At 45.3% G+C, this 20,300-nt stretch overlaps 1 protein-coding gene across 2 annotated transcripts; it reads right to left on the minus strand.

Annotated features, from left to right (window-relative positions):
- Nucleotides 1–1,590: 1,590 nt before the first annotated feature.
- LOC136484279 (uncharacterized) lies at nt 1,591–15,568 on the minus strand. Of its 2 annotated transcripts, XM_066481520.1 has the most exons (28): nt 15,374–15,568; nt 15,154–15,277; nt 14,949–15,064; nt 13,811–13,927; nt 13,567–13,707; nt 12,984–13,428; nt 12,737–12,890; nt 12,277–12,398; nt 11,710–11,801; nt 11,340–11,595; nt 11,206–11,257; nt 10,058–10,206; nt 9,902–9,972; nt 9,644–9,817; nt 9,305–9,373; nt 9,050–9,154; nt 8,886–8,975; nt 8,118–8,193; nt 7,936–8,038; nt 7,777–7,846; nt 7,514–7,693; nt 3,867–3,989; nt 3,710–3,793; nt 3,451–3,635; nt 2,668–2,806; nt 2,537–2,596; nt 2,292–2,396; nt 1,591–2,151 (listed from the first exon to the last, which is right to left on the minus strand). In XM_066481520.1, exons 1-28 carry the CDS (start codon nt 15,470–15,472, stop codon nt 2,038–2,040), a joined length of 3,615 nt encoding a protein of 1,204 aa, XP_066337617.1. In that variant the 5' UTR covers nt 15,473–15,568; the 3' UTR covers nt 1,591–2,037. The 2 variants fall into 2 exon arrangements, with proteins under 2 accessions (XP_066337617.1, XP_066337616.1); XM_066481519.1 differs by having other exon boundaries at nt 12,737–13,428.
- Nucleotides 15,569–20,300: the final 4,732 nt, after the last annotated feature.

Raw genomic sequence — 20,300 nt, forward strand, 5'->3', positions numbered from 1 at the left:
TAGCAAAACCTTTGCAATTAAATAAACTATCTAAATGTGCAACTATGATTTTGCTAGTGTGTTGTTATCTCTACCATAAAAGAGTTATGCAACCTAGGTTCCAATCCTATCAACTAGCCTATCAACTCAGCTAGGAAAGGTAAAGCACACAACCAAGATTGCAATACAAATACGGAAGCTAAAGATGAGGTAGAGTGCAAACTTCCATCGACTAAGCTCTTTTTCCCACGCTCGCATCTGAACCGCCCGCTTCAGATCCACCGCCAATGCTACTTGGATGACTCGCCCCCGCCGCTTCCACACCGGTCCAGCGCCCGTCTCTTCCAGGTCGCCCAAAAGACTCGCCCCTGCCTCTTCAACAACAGCACCGCGTGGCCTGTGCCTCCTCCCCACACCGCCGGCGGCGGCCTACGCCTCCTCCACGCATTGGTGGTCGCGGCTTGGCCGTGCCCGCCCTCATGGACACCAACACCGGTGGTCTGCTCTTGCAACATGAAACACTCGATTGCAACATACATTTGAAACAAATGAAACATTTGGGAGATACGCTTGCAACATATGTGTGAAACATATACGACATCCAGATAAAACAACTGCAACATGAAAAACGCTTACTGCAACATAAGATTAAAATAGCTGAAACATTTGGAACATATTGTTGCAACACATGTGAGAAAACATATGCAACATCCAGATAAAAAACGATTGCAACATACGTCTGGAAACAAATAAAATATTTTGAACAAACACTTGCAACATGCTTCTGAAACACTTGTAACATGTGCAACATCCCTTGATCTACTTTTGCAACATCCATAAGAAACAACTGCAACATACCTTCGAATGAGCGGCGGCGCATGAGCACCACCACCACCAGTACCGGTCTTGGCTCGGCGGCGACGGTGGGGGATGGGGACCGAGGAGCGCCATGGCCGCCGGGGTGACGGGAGCTCGGTCGCGCGGGGCGAGAGAGGGTGTCGCGTCGCAGTGGAGGAGAGATGGCCACTCCCCTATAGCACCGCCACGCCACCTATATGAATCTCGCTAGGGTGGGGGAGAGGGCCGCCGGATATGCAAGCGTTGGGGGCTCCCGATGGGGGGGATGATGCGGCAGGGGACGAGGAGCGGAAGGCGGGCAGGAGCGAGCCACGCAGGAGTTGATTATGTTTTTTTAGACGACAGTGAGTGAAGTGAGGCATCCGGCCTTCTGGACACCTTAGTGGTAGCATTACTGAAAACAATATTACCAATGAGATAGTCGCAACTCTTGCATTATGAGTGCAACAAAAAAGAGGTGCATCATTCAAGAGAACCACAAGTTCACGGAAAATTCAGCTCTGCCTGTATTTTGTTCAAATAAAGTAAATCGGTAAATAGACAAAATGACGGGTAAGTTCATTATACTGGGCTCCCTTGCATTTCGCAATTAGAGGACAAGAGACGCATAAAAATTCATGCGCTGTCATGCCATTCATCTCACAATACCAAATCCACTCGACATACACACAAATTTCAGCAGCAGGGAAGGCACCTTCTATAATTCTTATGTTGGCACCGATCCAATTCATCGCCAGTCAACTATGAAAAAAATTATGTGCCATACTGTCAACGACAGGATGAAGATGTTCTTATTTCATATCCCTTCATTTCGCATGTACAAGGGTACACAAAGACCTATAGCCAGAGTCCAAGGACCATGGCCGCAACAAAGTTAACTTAGGGGAGGAAGAAAGGGAGGTTGGAGGAGGGCAATGGCGCCATTTTAATTTAAAACTTAACTCTCGAACCTCAAACAACTGGTAAACGAACTCGACTCAGGTACACAGTTTTAATTACACCAGGCGGAGGGGATGACAGCCGGCCAGCCACGGCTACTGAGGGGGGAGGAGGAAAAACCCGACTGGATTTGGGGCCGGCCAAGTCACGCAGACGCACATGCCATGGGGGTGTACTATGGCGGCTGTACAATATGGCGCAACTGTGATCCTTCAGATTTTATGGCACGGTTGTGATCCTTCAGATTTTATGCTCTCGCCATCACATGAAGTAGCTCAGCGCTTTCTTCTTCCTTGACCCGCCTTCACCATACAGGTCATTCCATTGAAGAAGCTCGTTCATGTTTGCTGAATCAGACGAAACGCTCGCACAAACCTGCAGTGAGTAAAAAGAGGTTAGGATGCTGCTCTAGAAACAAGAATGTAGGTTGTAGTAGGTTGCAGCTCTAGAAACAAGAATGTAGGTTGTAGAGAGAGTCAGGAGATATGAAATGGAGGCAAATTTGGTGTTCTCACCTGCTCATGGGCAGATTTGAAGTCATCTATGCTAAGAGGACGGATGTCCTCGCTTCCATACAATGCAGGCTCTGGCCTACCTTCTGTTTTAGCCAAATTCTTCTCCTGCACACAATGGAATTGAACCCAATATTCATGATTTAACAGTAAATGCATAATTCACACATCACTGCTCCCTGCTGCAAAGGATAATCGTACTGCCAAGTGCAAACAGCGCAACCAAAAGCAGAGACAACATTGTGTACCTTCTTTTCCTTCTCCAGAATTTCTCGAATGGGATAATGCGCTGCGGTCACACACAGATTCTGAAAGCACAAACTCAATAAAAACCATGCAAAGGGTTTCTAGCAATTGCATGCATAAAAAGCAAACATACCTTAAGGTCGCTTCCTGAATAACCATCAGTCATATTGGCAAGTGAGTCCAGATCAACATCCAATCCCAGCTCTTCTTTTGCCAAAATTACTTTTAGAATTTTCTCTCTATTTGATGCATCGGGTAAGTTTACCATTAACCTGAAACAATTGAGTAAAATGCTGATAAATATGGAACCAACAGCAATTTGATAATCCCACCTAAGCAAACAAAACTATTGCTACCCAACAGCAACAATTAGATAATCATGGCCCACTGAACAAAACTACAGTTACCCAATTGGGTAATCCCACCCATTGAAAAAAAGGGCGTACCCAGTGCAGAGAGCTCCCGCTCTGTGTTAGATAATCATGGCCCACTGAACAAAACTACAGTTACCCAATTGGGTAATCCCACCCATTGAAAAAAAGGGCGTACCCAGTGCAAAGAGCTCCCGCTTTGTGCGGGGTCTGGGGAAGGGTGTTAGTGGCAAGCCTTACCCTCACCTGTGCAATGCAAGGAGACCGCGACTCGAACCCGGGACCTTCCGGTCACAGGCGGTAAGACTCTACCGCTTGCACCAGGCCCGCCCTTCTAATCCCACCCATTGAATGGAACAATATTCACCTGCGGGGGAACCTCCTAATCACAGCCTCGTCCAGATCAAACGGTCTATTTGTAGCACCAAGAACAAGCACACGCTCCTTATCTGAACCCGGGACCTTCCGGTCACAGGCGGTAAGACTCTACCGCTTGCACCAGGCCCGCCCTTCTAATCCCACCCATTGAATGGAACAATATTCACCTGCGGGGGAACCTCCTAATCACAGCCTCGTCCAGATCAAACGGTCTATTTGTAGCACCAAGAACAAGCACACGCTCCTTATCTTTAGTGCGCAACCCATCCCAATTTACCATAAATTCATTCTTCATCTTGCGCATCGCTTCATGCTCCCCTGGATTTTCTCTCCTTCCTAGCATACTATCGACCTGCAGAAAGTCAAAACAGTTGGTATACACTGTACCGATTGTGGTTACTAATGTAAACTTGTGCGCTTGCATACCTCATCAATAAATATAACACTGGGGGCTATTTTACTTGCTAGTGAGAAAACAGCCTTTACATACTTCTCTCCTTCACCAAACCACTGAAAGTAAATGAACCACTGGTTAGCCTTGAGACACTAGACCTCATCAGTTGCCCATTAGGTGAAATAATACCTTCGATGTAATGCTCGACATTGATATATTGATGAAATTAGCACCTGCTTCAGTTGCTACTGCTTTGGCAAGCATAGTTTTCCCAGTGCCAGGAGGTCCAAAAAGCAATATTCCCTTGCAAGGCTGCAATGAATGAATTGAGGAGGCAGTTATAAGATCATGACCATAGTAAATCAAGATAATCTACAAATGAAGTTTTAAAACTCCAACATATCTATGATTAACTAATATACTAAGTAATAACACATTATTAAATAAGGAATCACTGGAAGCCAAGAGTTCATGTAAAGAGTCAGCTCGTGACATTTCCATCAGGCTAGACACCAACTAATCCATAAGCCTCAATCTTAGTCTCCCCAAGTATTTTCCTGCTCTTTAGAAAGATGAAAAACCTTATAGAAACAATACTGCCAAATTAACTAGAGGACAAGTGTATTCAGATAACTCTGGAAGACCAAAGAAAACTGATGCTCCTTGGAGATTTTATCTTGGCATTCATGCAAATTATTTCACAAATATCCAAGCAATACTATGAAATGGCAAAATGGCATGACTGTATCTTAGCTCAGTTCAAAGCAAAATGTATTAAAATGGTTCTTAGATCGTGGATTCAACAACAACAACAACAACAAAGCCTTTAAGTCCCAAACAAGTTGGGGTAGGCTAGAGTTGAAACCCAACAGAAACAATCAAGGTTCAGGCACGTGAATAGCTGTCTTCCAAGCACTCCTATCTAAGGCTAAGTCTTTAGGTATATTCCATCCTTTCAAGTCTCCTTTTATTGCCTCTACCCAAGTCAACTTCGGTCTTCCTCTGCCTCTCTTCACGTTACTATCCTGACTTAGGATTCCACTACGCACTGGTGCATCTGGAGGTCTCCGTTGCACATGTCCAAACCATCTCAACCGGTGTTGGACAAGTTTTTCTTCAATTGGCGCTACCCCTAATCTCTCACGTATATCATCGTTCCGAACTCGATCCCTTCTTGTATGACCGCAAATCCAACGCAACATACGCATTTCCGCGACACTTAGCTGTTGAATATGTCGTCTTTTCGTAGGCCAACATTCTGCACCATACAACATAGCAGGTCTAATCGCCGTCCTATAAAACTTGCCTTTTAGCTTCTGTGGTACCCTTTTGTCACATAGGACACCAGACGCTTGCCGCCACTTCATCCACCCTGCTTTGATTCTATGGCTAACATCTTCATCAATATCCCCGTCCCTCTGTAGCATTGATCCTAAATATCGAAAAGTATCCTTCATAGGCACTACTTGACCTTCCAAACTAACATCTTCCTCCTCCCGAGTAGTAGTGCCGAAGTCACATCTCATATACTCAGTTTTAGTTCTACTAAGTCTAAAACCTTTGGACTCCAAAGTCTCCCGCCATAACTCCAGTTTCTGATTCACTCCTGTCCGGCTTTCATCAACTAGCACTACATCGTCCGCGAAAAGCATACACCAAGGGATGTCCCCTTGTATGTCCCTTGTGACCTCATCCATCACTAAAGCAAACAAATAAGGGCTCAAAGCTGACCCTTGATGTAGTCCTATCCTAATCGGGAAGTCATCCGTGTCTCCATCACTTGTTCGAACTCTAGTCACAACATTGTTGTACATGTCCTTAATGAGCCCGACATACTTCGTTGGGACTTTATGTTTGTCCAAAGCCCACCACATAACATTCCTTGGTATTTTATCATAAGCCTTCTCCAAGTCAATAAAAACCATGTGTAGGTCCTTCTTCTTCTCCCTATACCGCTCCATAACTTGTCTTATTAAGAAAATGGCTTCCATGGTTGACCTTCCGGGCATGAAACCAAATTGGTTCATAGAGACCCGCGTTATTGCTCTCAAGCGATGCTCGATAACTCTCTCCCATAGCTTCATAGTATGGCTCATCAACTTAATTCCCCGGTAATTTGTACAACTTTGAATATCCCCTTTATTCTTGTAGATCGGTACCAATATACTTCTCCTCCACTCATCAGGCATCTTGTTCGATCGAAAAATATGGTTGAACAGCTTGGTTAACCATACTACAGCTATGTCCCCGAGGCATCTCCACACCTCGATTGGGATACCATCCGGTCCCATCGCCTTACCTCCTTTCATCCTTTTCAACGCCTCTCTGACCTCAGATTCTTGGATTCTCCGCACAAAGCGCCTATTGGTGTCATCAAAAGAGTCATCCAACTGAAAGGTTGTGTCCATATTCTCACCATTGAACAATTTGTCAAAATACTCTTGCCATCGATGTCGGATCTCATCCTCCTTTACCAAGAGATGCTCCCTTTCATCCTTAATGCACTTAACTTGGTTGAAGTCCCGTGTCTTTCTCTCACGAACCCTAGCCATCCTATAAATGTCCTTCTCTCCTTCCTTCGTACTCAAATGTTGGTAAAGATCCTCGTACGCTCTACCCTTTGCCACACTTACAGCTCGCTTTGCAGTCTTCTTTGCCACCTTGTACTTCTCTATGTTGTCCGCACTCCTGTCATGGTACAAGAGTCTATAGCATTCTTTCTTCTCCTTAATAGCCCTTTGGACTTCCTCGTTCCACCACCAAGTATCTTTAGCCTCGCGTCCCCTTCCTTTGGTTACTCCACACACCTCTGAGGCTACCTTCCGAATGTTGGTTGCCATCTTGTCCCACATATTGTTTATGTCGTCTTCTTCCTTCCAAGAGCCCTCTTTGATAACCCTTTCCCTAAATACCTCTGACGTCTCCCCTTTCAGTTTCCACCACTTTATTCTTTCAATCTTAGCTTGTTTATCCCTATGGGCACGCACCTGAAAACGAAAATCTGCCACCAAAAGCTTATGTTGAGAAACAACACTCCCCTGGTATCACCTTGCAATCCAAGCATGCTCGTTTGTCCTTTCTTCTTGCGAGGACAAAGTCAATCTGGCTACAGTGTTGTCCGCTACTGAAGGTCACTAGATGAGATTCTCTCTTTCTAAAGAAAGTGTTGGCTATCATCAGGTCAAAAGCTACCGCGAAGTCCAGAACTTCCTCCCCCTCCTGATTCCTACTACCATACCCAAAACCTCCATGAACTGCCTCGAAACCTGCGCTTGTAGTACCTACATGTCCATTAAGATCTCCTCCTATAAAAAGCTTCTCACTACTAGGTATAGCTCTAACCAGGCCATCTAAGTCTTCCTAGACCTGTCTCTTAACACTCTCGTCGAGGCCTACTTGGGGGGCATACGCACTAATTACGTTCAATACCATATCACCAACGACAAGCTTGACTAAGATAATCCTATCTCCTTGCCTTCTCACTCCCACCACATCATTCTTGAGGCTCTTATCAATCAAAACTCCTACTCCATTTCTATTCGCGACTGTCCCTGTGTACCAAAGCTTGAAACCTGTATTGTCCACCTCCTTTGCCTTCTGACCCTTCCATTTAGTCTCTTGAACGCATAATATATTTACACGTCTCCTAGTCGCGGTATCAACTAATTCTCTTAACTTACCTGTAAGTGACCCTACATTCCAACTACCTAAACGGATCCTAGTTGGTGGATTCAACGCTTGAAAAAATATCAACCACATGGGCAACCCTACAGTTGGAAAGAACACTGACACCCCAGGTAAGCGATTTCAAGCATAATTAGGCATTATGATGCTACCTTTGTTAACTGCCCTTTGCAGAACAATTCAGGTCTTTGTAAAGGGAGCATCACCAGCTCCTTTAACGTGTCCTTTACATTCTCCAAGGCTCCAATATCATCAAAGGTAACTCCAATGTCATTAGGTGGTATAACATCTGCCAAAAGCCTTTTCTCAAACTCATTCTCTGTGACAACATCCTGAGAAAAAGGATTTATATGTATAGTGTTCAGCAACTAAGTTGAGAAATCACGAAAGCATGGCAATAAGTGGGAGAGTGTACCTTCAGTGATTTTTTGGAGCTCTTGTTATCACTTTGCATGCTTTGCAGCATGTTGAGCCCAAGCTTAAGGCTGTCAAGTAAATGATTCAAAAATCCACTGAGAATTGATTTGAAAGGAAACATAGGACAAATAGTTTTCAATAAGAAAAACTTTTTTACCTTTCACTTGTGAGTACAAGTTTAGCATCCTTGGAGTTGGAAGTTTCAATTTTATTGTGCTTAAGGTGATAACTCACTGCGTACCCAACAATCTTGTCCACATCTAAGAAAGGTTGGAGGAGCAAAGTTTAAATTGAAATTCTTTAGATGAAATGTGAATAAACCAAAACAAAAGTACTTACTTTCATTACTCAGTGATTGGTCTTTGATGAATAATTCTTCAAGATCATTGCATTCAATTCCATTGCGGCTCAGAAACTGCATTACAGAGAAAGTGAAGAATCATATAATGGTCTGATTCGCTAATCATAAGTAACCACGGAAAGTAGAAGCTTAAAGTAACCATGAAAGGCCCAATGCCAGACATTTTTGTTAAATGGCTACTCCCTCCGTCCCAGAAAGAAAGTCGTTATGGGATGCGTGCAGGTCAAACTTTCTCAACTTTGACTAGGTTTGTAGAAAATACGTGCAACATTTATATCTCCAAATAAGTTTATTATAAAAGTATAATCAACAATCTTTCTAATGATACCAATTATATATTATAAATATTAATATTCTTTTATATATAATTGGTCAAAGTTAAAAAATGTTGACTTCTGGGGAAGTGAGAAGACTTCTATTTAGGGATAGAGGGAGTACATCCAAAAGTTACTTCTATGAGGATATTTGATGCTTTCAACCATTTTAACAGCAAAAGCATATATAGACATAGAATAATTGCATAATCATGCAAATGGTGAAAATATGCATTCATACAGAAACAGGCAACAAAGTATCAAACAGAAGAAATACTATCAAACACATGTAAATGGTCATTTGAGAATAATACACCCAGGCCATATTAGACAGGCATCACAGGCCCTTCAGTTTAAAGAAAGATACAGTTGACTGGGAAATATTAAGTTCCATGGGACAAGTATAATGTTGACTTCTATTCTGCAGCTTACCATGCGAATGCTACCAAGATTTGATTTGGCTTTAAGTGTTTCAACATCACGATCCAACTGCTGCTTCCAATCTGTAAGCAGAGCTTCATCCTGCAAATTTAATTCTTCAGATCAGAAAATATACTTAATAACAGCTAAATGAGTGTAGCAAGAGATGCAATCACCTGCGGAAGCTGGATCAAAATTTTGTTTGGGAAAAGTTTATTTAGATGTTTCATTGCCTTTGGACTTTCCTTGCTTCTTTCATGCAACCTGCTACCAAAGCTATCCTGTATTTTTAATAAAAATCATATTAATTAAAACAATGCAAATCAGGGAGATAAAATCAATATCATGGTTCATCAGACTACCAAATTTAGCCATGTAAGTACATATAAAAAACTTCAAGAAGAATAAAGAGTAAGACAAAGAAAATTTACCGGGAAAAGGTCAAAAAGTGTCTGGCTGCTACTGGCAAACTTTGTGAAAAGAAAACCTCCAGGATGCGCCTGCAAGAAAGATCACTTCACCATCTTAGCAAACTTTTGCTAGAATTGAAGAGAGGTAACTGATAAAAATTAAAGAAGGATTAACAGGATATGCCAACAAAGAACCCCTGGTGTGGGGATGTGAAAAATCACAGCAATGCAAGGTAGAAAAAATAACTCAGCCTTGTTCATTTACAAAATGAATGCAGGAACCAATATGCCAAAATAGCATCAGAACTTGAAACCTCCACAATCCAAATTTGTCTAGTTTATCAGGAATAATGCATGTACCTTCTCTTTGCGGCTGTCCATCTGGGTGTGGGATCCTATAACAAGAACACCAGATGGAAGCGATTCAAGTTTGCTCCTCAAAGATGAAAGTGACTCTGTAACTCCAGTGAATGATTTCTCTACATCCTTAAGTAACACTATCAGAGGTCCAACTTTGTTCTCTTCTGAAATGACCTGACAGGAAATGAAAATCATACTATTATACAGAGTGCTAACTTCATATTCAACAGGATTCCTTGTCCTAAAAAGCAGCAGTACCTCTATTAACTCGGTCATAGCTAGCCTCTCAACTTCTTCACCAGCAGAAAAGTCTGGGCGCAGTAATTCAGCTGTGGAAATAATGCGTCCTCAGCAACAAATAAAGAGTTCAAATAACTGCCAAAGAAGTAGAGGAATTCGGAAGTTTGAGCTAACCAGAGCAGAAGAAGCCATGATCTTCCTCGCACAAACCGCCAAGATCATTACCATCGGTGATCTGCTTGTCAAATCGGACTCCAATTTTTGAGGATCCATTATCTTCAAAAGCAAGCATCACTCTGCCTCGATAACCATAACTTGGTCCCCTGGAGATCAATCAAACAATTTATAAGAATAAATGTATGTATTGAATGAACATGGTTGCTAGAAAAAAAAAATGTCATCAGGAGAAAGAATATCTCAATTTCCAGGATTGTAAGTACAAAAGCAAGCTCATAACTGGGTTCCCTATGAGAAGTCTCATATTCCAGTTATTCCTCTTCCTGTTTAAGAGGCCTACTGAGTACAGACACGAATTTCATGGGAAAAATGTTTCATCCAACCATAGTAAACTATAGTTTGTAAAGACTATCTGACGGATGGACACCAAATAAAATGTTTCTTTCAAAAATGATGAAGTGTCAGGTGCACAAGCATAATTGGTGGATATGTTATCCCAAACAGTGAACAGTCAGTTACTTGTCATTTAAACTAGAAAAAACGGCTGTTAAATGGGCAAAACAACCAATTAAATGGAAACGGTGTACCACCATATATCGTTTAAATGGCTTGTAAACGGTCTAAACGATCGTTTGGGCGAACAGTATTTCACAAACTCAATCTTAGTCTGTCAATATATGGCAGCGCCCAAGCAACAGTAGTCCCACTTCGAATGGCTTTTTGCCGAGTTCAGCTTGATAAAAAGAAAAGTTATAGTGGGATGGGCGAAAACCCACCTCCAACTTGTAACACCAAGATTGAATCCAGAGGACAAGATAAGATTTTGTGCAAATGTTAATTGATATCAGTTGGTAGCGCATTAGTTCATACTACAAAGACTATATAAGACCATAAAATATCTCTCGTCAGAACTCATACCAATAGAATGACAAAGGTCATTAAATATCCATTTTATACAAAATTTAAGGCACAGATTATCTGTCCCTGAAACTCTAATACCACTAATGATAAACTTCCTTGCAGTACTGAAGCATGCATTCCCTACTGGAACAAAATTCTGATGATAATAATGTAGAAGCCTAAGGAAGTAAGGAACAAGCATTGCATACATCTGAAGACAGGAATAATATTTGCAATCAATGTACCTTTGTGACAAAGAGGATGGCTGAGCTGGACCCACATAACGCACCCTATCACCTACAGAAGATGTGGAGGAAAAATCATGTTTTGAGAAAAATAAAATTCAATACATTAAGTAATAAAGAATAGCTAACAAAACCTTCTCTGAACGTATAGCTCTTGGATGTAGCTGTTGACGATTCCTGTTTCGGTAGAGATGCAGAATGCAGAGTGGATGTTCCCACAATATCAGCATTCACACTGGAAGTTGGTGCAGCTGGCCTCCTGAAGTGAACAGTGTCTGCCAACGAAGAACGATGCTTCTGATATATTGCAAACTTCTCGGCAGTTGCCTTATCCCCTGATTTATCAGCCTTCCCAACATCTTTCTGGGATTCTGGATCCTTGGAAGGTGCCTACATGGATTTCTTGTTCAGAATAGGAAAATGGTAATGGAACATGCAATGATTCAAGGTTTCTTAGCTTCTGAATATTCTTTAGCAGTAAATAAATATACATGATGAGCTTACCCCAGGCAGCAAAAGTGAATCCACGACAAGGAGTCTAGCACCAAAATGTTTGGCAAGTGCCTTTACCAATGTTTCCTGATAAATCTCGGAACCTAAATGCATCGCCACAGAAAAATCAGAGGAATACAAGAGCACAAGCACTGGGATAATTATCAAACAAGTATGGTCACTAGCATTATTCGAGAAAAGTATGGCAACTGCCATAACTCAAGGCCTAGTGAAAAAAAAAGGGCGTACCCAGTGCAAAGAGCTCCCGCTCTGTGGGTCTGGGGAAGGGTGTCAGTGGCAAGCCTTACTCTCGCCTGTGCAATGCGAGAAGACCGCGACTCGAACCCGGGACCTTCCGGTCACAGGCGGTAAGACTCTACCGCTTGCACCAGGCCCGCCCTTCAACTCAAGGCCTAGTGACTCCAGTTTAAATCACTTGGAAAAGGTAAACAACAAAGGAAGTACAGGTCTCCAATATGGCAACTGCCATAACTCAAGCCCTAGTGACTCCAGGTTAAATCAATTGGAAAAGGTAAACAACAAAGGAAGTACAGGTCTCCAAACAGAGAAAGTAAGTACCTGCTGGACCAGATAACAAAATTCGCTGATTTATTGATGAAATCTCAGCAAACTGCTTGATGAATTCCTTCTTTTCCAAGTGTATGAATGCACATGATAAGAGCACATTCTTTGTATTCTCACTGCATGAGATGAGAACCGATAAATACAAAGATATGGACATGTGACGACTAAAAAGAAATATCATGCTGCATCCCAAGGTTGGTCTGCAGACAGCCCTTACAAGGCTTTAAGAAAAACTCAACCAACCAATTTCTATAATCTAAGAACTAAGCATACACCATTGTTGGCAACCTCAAAACTAACCAAAGAAGAATAGACAAGTTGCCTTAGATTTTTATAATGTAGCATATAAATAAGACATGCATATGCAAAACTTCAAATAGACAGCATGATAAGAATCTTGCATAAACAGAATAATGTCAAAGCAGCAAAGGAACAAAAATCCAAAGCATATCACCTGAGATAATAAGGAAAATTCTCAAAGGTAACATCAATATCACTTGGATTAATAATTCCTTGTTTCATCCCATCCTTAAAGGCTTGACATCTACTTGGAGGCACACTGGTCGAAGCGTTAAGATCCCTGATGAGATCCCTCTGATCTTCAAGAGCTTTAAAAAGATCACCAGTCAAATCGAACTCGGATATAGTTGATCCTGTAATCATCCTCAGAACTGGCCTTATCTTATAGGTTGCAATCTTACCGATTTCCGCACCAAGATGAGTATCAGGCCCAAAGCCATTTTGTTGACAGGTATCGTTCGCAGCAGCATCAGGAGATATGGGGGCTGCAGCGACATCCATTGGAGAGTCTTCAATGTTAGAATTTACCTCATTAGCATTTTCCCCATTCTCAAATTCCTTATCAAGGCTTACAGCACGCCCTTTTGATTTATCAGAAGCAGATGATGCCATTGGCCACACTACTCTCTGGCTGTTCTCTCCGGCTGCCGCGGGAGGTACTGCTGCTACATCCTTCGGCTGATTAGATGTAGATGCCAACATCTCTGTACCAGCTACAGCTGAAGCGTCTCCTGTTCTCTTATCTGTACGGATGCGCTTTACGCTAGCAACGGGAGGTTCTAGAAGGTTAACAGCAGATGATGGCACCGTTTTAGGAACTTTGTCATTCAAAGGATGCTGAAAAATCTATGAGCCAGTAAAGGAAAAACAGGTAACATATATGACATTTCTCCATTCTCAAAGTGCATACTACAGTCATGAAGAAAGAGATGTAACTGAAGAAAAAATGTATGACTGAATGAACCGGAAATGATAAAAGGATACATAAGCATGCTTTCCGCATGAACTGAATATGACTTCATCCCCTCCTGTAAGGGGAACTTTTGTGCCTGGACTTATGGGCCTTCCATTTAATTGGACCATACCCTTCTTCCCTAGAACTTCTAACTCACATGGACCTCCTTGCTGAAAATTAAACATCAAAGCCAATGAAATACTTGCAGACTAACACTTGAGAATGTTCATGCACTCCGCGGAATGAATATGAACCATAAAAACAAGAACATACCTCAAGGCGCCGCAGCTTGCAAAGCACTTTGCTAACAGGTTGGTCTTTCAGCCACAAATTACAGCTTTTGCTTTGACCAACAGAAAACTGAGCCACACTGATGGGATGGTGAGGAGTCTGTAGTATAAATATGTTTTCTATCAGTATTTACAAATAGAATAATGTTTCATGCATTGTTCTACAATCATTATGAACTGAAATCATAAACATCTACAGAAAAACATACATGCTAACAAAAACAACCAACAAAGATTGACCTACAAGCTACTTTAAATGTGAGGCCTTGACCAACTACTAAGTAGTTAAAGTAGCAACAATAGATCCAGTGGTGATTGCAAAGGAATTCAAAAGATGCATCCCGTCAAGTAGATACTGATTTCTATAAGTTCAGGATATCAACATTACAGAAAGACATGTCAACAAAGACAAACAACAATGACTTCAAACAGATCAGATTTAGCCTACTAGGTACCCTTAAATATACATATCTACAATACATGTGACTATTTATTAACTGATGACAAAACCTTGAACATATGAATGTGTAGTGAAAACAGGTAGCGGCTATGTTGGACAAGTTCCCTACAAGCTACAGAACAGAAAAAAGAAATATCAATGTATCCCAAATCAGATGCCCGTTGAACAGCTAAAAGTAGGCCCTAACTGGAGCTAAGCATCAACCAGGCAATCTGGTACCATGAATTGCAAATTCCCACAATAAAAAGCCTAGGCATAACAAATACTACCAGGAACTAGTATTGCTTGCCCCTGTTTCTAACGAGAGAATATGCTGACTGAAAGAGCACAAGTAAACAGTATATACGGTAGTTAATATCCCAACCTAGTAAGCCGACTGGTACCCCCTTTTCCCTCCTCCCAAAAGCACCTTTTAGAACGCTGCCTAGCTGTACTCAGAACCAAGCTCTAAACAGCAAGACTAGTAATATTCCATGCTAAATAATCTAGCCAAACAGCAAGATGCTATCCGAAGACCAAAATTTCACCCCTAACACCTTAAAAATTGAATCTTTACAAAGCCCAGCATAAAAATTGCCATCTTTAACTTCGATAACTACAGCATATACACCAAGATTATCCAATAATCGGCTGCTGGCGGGTTGCCGTCAGGTCACCGCACCTGTGAGCACTGCGAGAGCAGCTTCGCCCATGGCGCTGCGGGTTGCTGTTGCTCCGGCTCCTTCCTCCTCTTCGAACTCTCGGCCACGGCGGAAGAAGGCTTATCCGCTCCTTGATCTGCACCAAAGCATCAAAACCCCATGAACTCGATTCCAAACCCGCCCCCACCAAACCCTAGGATCCCAAAACGCCCGAAAGCCGCCCACCTTTCTGTGCCACCGCCGCCACGTCCTCGGCCGAGCCGGTGCTCCTCGCGGGTGCCGCTCCTGCCACGGAATCCTCCTCGGCCCTCCCGGGCGCGGTCGCCGTCAGTGACCCTGGGGACTCCGCCTGGTCAGGGCCACGGTTCAGATCGGTTAGCCGACAGGTCAAATCGGGAGGCGGCGACGCGAGATTCTTCGATCCCCGTGGGGGTGGCGCTCTCACCTTGGGCCGCTTCGGGGGAGGTACGGACGAAGAGGACGGCGACGGGGACGGGCGCTTCCCGGCGGCCGCGGCGGCGGAGCTCCGGCGAGTCTCCACCATGGCGTGTGCCGGAGGCGAGGGTTTCCTCTCGTCTCGTCACCCCTTCCGCTTCTTTTCCACCCCTCGAGCGAGAGGAGTTCTTTCGGCTTTTGGGTTTTTTTTTTTTCGTCCTCCGGAAATGGTCTTATAAGATTTTTCAGATTTCTTTTTCTTTCTTGATGACGCCGTGATGATATATGAGACTGTGCCGTTGTTACTATAATAATTTGTTATTATGGAATAAATAACTACAATGCATATTTTGTTACTCTCTCCATTCAAAATTATAAAACATTTTGGCTTCACTGGATAAATTTTGTTACGTACTTAGATATACAATATATCTATATATATAGTAAAAATAATGTATCCAGATAATTTAGAACGGAGTGAGTACATAAGTTTGTGTATAAATTTGAATAGCTTAGTGATTAAGTCTCGTAGTTTAAGATGTGATCATATCTTTGGGATTTTAGAAACGTCTTCCATTAGATTTTAACTTTTTAATTGAATCTAGTTGTCACGAATCTATCTGTCGGTTCAGAAAGTGACCAATTAGTAAATATTTATAGTTTTACTGTACGTTGTGATCGGAGGTGGCCTAGCACTCAATGATACATGATTTATACTGGTTCGGGCAACGTGCCCTACATCCAGTCAGGGTCGGTTGGTGACTTTATTTCTGAGTCCAGGTGCTCGAAGTCTGTAGCGGGGTTACAAACAAGAAGGAGAAAGGAGGGGGTATACAAGAGGTTCGGTTGGCTCCGACCGAAAGGGTTACGGTCGGAACTTGGTGGTCCTATGGTTGTAAGGTGTTGATGTCGATCTAGTGAGTCTGAGCTTCGTGAAGTTGATCTCCCCCTCGTTGGAGGGAGCGCATCCCCTTTTATAGATGAAGGGGATGGCTTTACAGGTGAGAGGGGGAGAGTACAGATATTTCTAAGCCTTGCTGCCTACGGTGATGAAAACTGGATAATGGTTGACGCCCCCCAATACTGTCGATGTCGCTGTAGGATGTCAGATGTGTACGGGGGGTCGAGCTATCTTCTTCAGGAAGGATGGACGCCGGTACCTGCAAATACTTCTTGATGCCTAGTGGCATGTGAGGAGCCGTGCTATGTTCACCCGGTATGGCAAATCATGGAGCCCATATTGCGATCGATGTCTAGAGACACGCGGGGGGCTTACCATATGGGAGTTTCTAGCGGCCCCTACAATACTTTGTGTCGGTGGCTGCAGAACACTGTTTCGCGCAGGGTATGGTCCCTGGTACAGTGGTTTTGACTTGTGAGCCATGCCTTGCCTTCCTTCCGAACGGGAAGCCCCCGGTCGGATGGCTCCAGTCGGCTCTTAGTGTGCCGGTCGGAGAAGAGCGGTGAGCAGGCTTCCCATGAGCCCCGGTCGCGGGGTCGGAGTCGCGGGGTCGGAGTAAGAAGCAGCGTTTTTGGCCAAGCCTTTGGGCCCGCTGTGTTTTTAGCTTTTTGGGCCGGCCCATGAAATATATGTTGTTTTCCTGGGCCGAGGCCGAGCGTGGAAGCCGGTCCTCGAGGGACCCCGGGTTTATGAACCCGACAGGTGCCCCCGAGCCTCCGGGCGATTCGAGCCGAATCGTCTGGGGGATTTTTTGTATCACTGGTGGGTGCGCGCGAGCGCACCCGTGGGTGTAGCCCCCGAGCCCCCGGGTGGTTCAGACGGAACCGGCGGGGGGGTTCTTTATGTTGTGTCTGTGGGTGCGCGTGTTTTGAGTTTTAAGAGGTAATTTTGTTTAACCATGGCGTCGTTGCGCGCCATGGGATTGGGTGGAATTGCGAGTAGACCTAGGCGTCGGTGCGCGCCGCGGATCAAGAGAGTTAGTTTTAGTTAGTGAAGCCGTTACGCGAGTTGAGGAGTCGCGGTCCCAGGAGCCATAGCCGAATATCGCCGATCCTATCGACGCGAGTTCGGGGTCGCGGTCCCAGGGTTTCTTTGGAGCGCAGTGAAGCCGTCTAAAGTCGTTACAAAGACGTTGTTAGTTTAGTTAAAGATCGGACGAGGCGGTGTTCGCGGGTCCAGGCGTCGGTGCGTGCCAGGGACCGGGCAAGTCGTAGTCGTGGATCTGGCGAGTTCGAGGTCGCCGTCCTTGGCATTTTTCTTGAGCCCCCGAGCCCTATCGGGCCTTCGTAGGGGTCGATGTGAGTTTATGTGCGTTTACCCTATCCTCGGTTCCTCACAACCAGAGGGGCTGAGTTTCGTCTCCTGTCCCGATCACTCGGGCTCGAAAGACTAGCTCGGTGAGTTGTTAACGGGTGTGATCGAGTGGAATCTGGGTCCGTCGTTCGTGAAGGGGTCGGCATAGCCCTCTTGTGATATTCCACTACTCCTTAACCTACAACCCGACAGATGCCTAGGTTGTTCCGGAGATCAACCTGGGTGGTCTTTTGGCCTCCCCTCGATGGAGATTCTGTGGGCTTAGCGAGAGGTTCAGGATCGAACGAGAAGGTTGAGATGACCCAGTCTGCCAAACCGGGCGAGGGCCGCATGAGGCTCATCTGCGATTTTCTCCCCTGGCTCTGTTTCGGTTGCTCATATCGAATGAGGCAACCGTCGCTTCGTGATGCAATCACGGAACGTTTTGATGCATTTCGCTGCATGTGCGATGCTTAGTTCCCGAGCCCCCGGGCGGTTCATGCCCTAACTGTCCAGGGGGTTCAGGCGTAAGGTATGAAATGCGCGTATGGATGTATGAAATGATTATAAAGAAATAGAGGGGGTTTTACAGTGTTTACCTTTGATAGTTTTGAGTGACAGGGCTCGAAGAGCTTTAGTCGAAAATGTCCGACCGGGACCTACGCTCGTCATTCATGACGGAGTCGGCATGGCCCACATGGGGCGTCCCTTCGCTTCCTACCTGTGTCCCGGTGCTTATCCTGAGTGAATCGATCGACTCAGGAGGCTGGTTGATCTCTCTTGGTGGAGATCTCGTTGTTGGATCTCTCTAGGTCTGGCCATGGCGACTGGAGTGACGGGGTTCGAAGAGCTCCAGTCGGAGATGTCCGACCGGGACCTACGCTTGTCAATCATGGGTTAGCCCTTGCGTGAACTCCTTTTATTAATGAACCCATGCTCACCTTGGTGACCTAAGAGGCGGGGTTCGAAGAGCTCCAGTCGGAGACGTCCGACCGGGACCTACGTTTGTCAATCGTGGGTTAGCCCTTGTGTGAACTGTTTTTATTAATGAACCCATGCTCACCTTGGTGACCTGAGAGACGAGGCTCGAAGAGCTCCAGTAGGAGACGTCCGACCAGGGCCTGCGCTTGTCAATTGTGGGTTTTTATCCTGAGTGAATCGATCGACTCAAGAGGCCGGTTGATCTCTCCCGGTGGAGATTTCGCTGTTGGATCTCTCTAGGTCTGGCCTGGGGAGACGGGGAGTCGCCCGCGTGCGGTGGCGCTTCGGTTTTCGTGCCCGACATGTGGTAGTGGTCGGTCGTGCGGTTGTGGTGGGCCATGTCTCAGTCACGTCCCGCCTGCTCAGGAGCCGTTTCGTCGCGCTGGGCATGTCCCATCGGTCAAGGGGTGTCCCATCTGCATTAAATGGGAAAGAGAGAGAAATTCTCGCTCCGTCGTTCTGCCTTCCCCGATTGGCGCATCCTTCCCTAACCGTCGTCCCTTTTCTTTTAAGTAGGAGCAGGGAGAGGTTTTTGCTTCGTTCTTTTGCCTATTCTTCTTCTTCTGTCGCCCTCCAGCTATTCTTGCCGTGAGCGTTCCTGAGAGTCGCGGTGGTCTCTAGGAAAGAGAAGGCAGAAAGTGAGAGCAGAAGAGAAGAGCTTACTGATTCTTTTTGCAATCCAGAGTGAGGATGTCGGACTGGAAGTCGTCCACCATGAGGAAGTCGGTGCTGGAGGCCTTCGTCCAGAAGGGGTTTCTGCCGCCGTAGGAGGTGGCGCACTAGAGGGTCCCCGGAAAGGAGGAGTTCCCGCAACCTCGTCCCGACAAGGTGGTTTCATTCCTTACCTTCCATGAGCGTGGTTTGGGATACCCCGCGCACTAGTTCCTACGCGGGCTTCTCAACAAGTGGGGCCTGGAGCTGCAGCACCTCAATCCGACAGGGGTGCTGCACCTTGCCGGTTATGTTACTATCTGTGAGGCTTTTCTTGGGATGGAGCCGCACGTGGATTTCTTCCGGCGGCTCTTCTCCCTGAGAGCCTTGACGGCGGGGGACTCGGCTGAGATCGCGCCGGTGGGAGGATTCACCCTGCAGAGGAAGTCGGGCATGGGAGACTCGTATCTTAGGTACCTCCCCTGTGACTCCAATTGAGGGTGGCATGGGGAGTGGTTCTACATCAGGAATCCGGCGGCGGCGCCATTCCCGGTGTTCACCGGCAAGAGGCCGAAGAAAAAAGAAAGTTGGTCGTGGGGCTGCGCCAAAAAGGAGAAGCATAAGGTGGGAGTCATCGAGGTGGAGCTCCGAAAGCTTGTGAAGAGCGGTCTCAACGGGGTGTGGGTGTTTCACACCCTATACCGCCGCCGGGTCGTGCCGTTGGCGAAGAGGGTGCGGCCGATGTGGATGTACAACGGCCTTTCGGACCCGGACCGTACGTCGTCGGAGGATCTGTCGGACGATGAGGTCTGGAGTTGCATTGGCCGAGTGCTATAGCTGAGGCCCAAGGAGAGGGTCGAAGGGAGGCCCATACCTTTCAACTCTTCGATCGTGTCCCGCCTGGTTTGTTCCCTTCTCTAATCTGCGCATTTTTCTCTGCTTTTCCTATTTCTTGATCGGGGATCGTATGTTCCGTAGGGGCTCGGAAAGTACAAGTCCCGGCCACACCTTCCCAAGGGACCAGAGGGCTAGGCCCAGCAAGCCACTCAGA

This window comes from Miscanthus floridulus, chromosome 9 (assembly GCF_019320115.1).
Source record: "Miscanthus floridulus cultivar M001 chromosome 9, ASM1932011v1, whole genome shotgun sequence".
NCBI lineage: Eukaryota > Viridiplantae > Streptophyta > Magnoliopsida > Poales > Poaceae > Miscanthus > Miscanthus floridulus.

Coding starts and splice junctions, on each gene's coding strand:
- LOC136484279 (XM_066481519.1), bottom strand. CDS start 15,472: ATGGTGGAGACTCGCCGGAGCTCCGCCGCCGCGGCCGCCGGGAAGCGC. Junction 9,973..10,057: donor TCATGGCTTCTTCTGCTCTG/GTTAGCTCAAAC, acceptor TTATTTCCACAG/CTGAATTACTGCGCCCAGAC. Junction 2,152..2,291: donor TCAAATCTGCCCATGAGCAG/GTGAGAACACCA, acceptor TACTCACTGCAG/GTTTGTGCGAGCGTTTCGTC.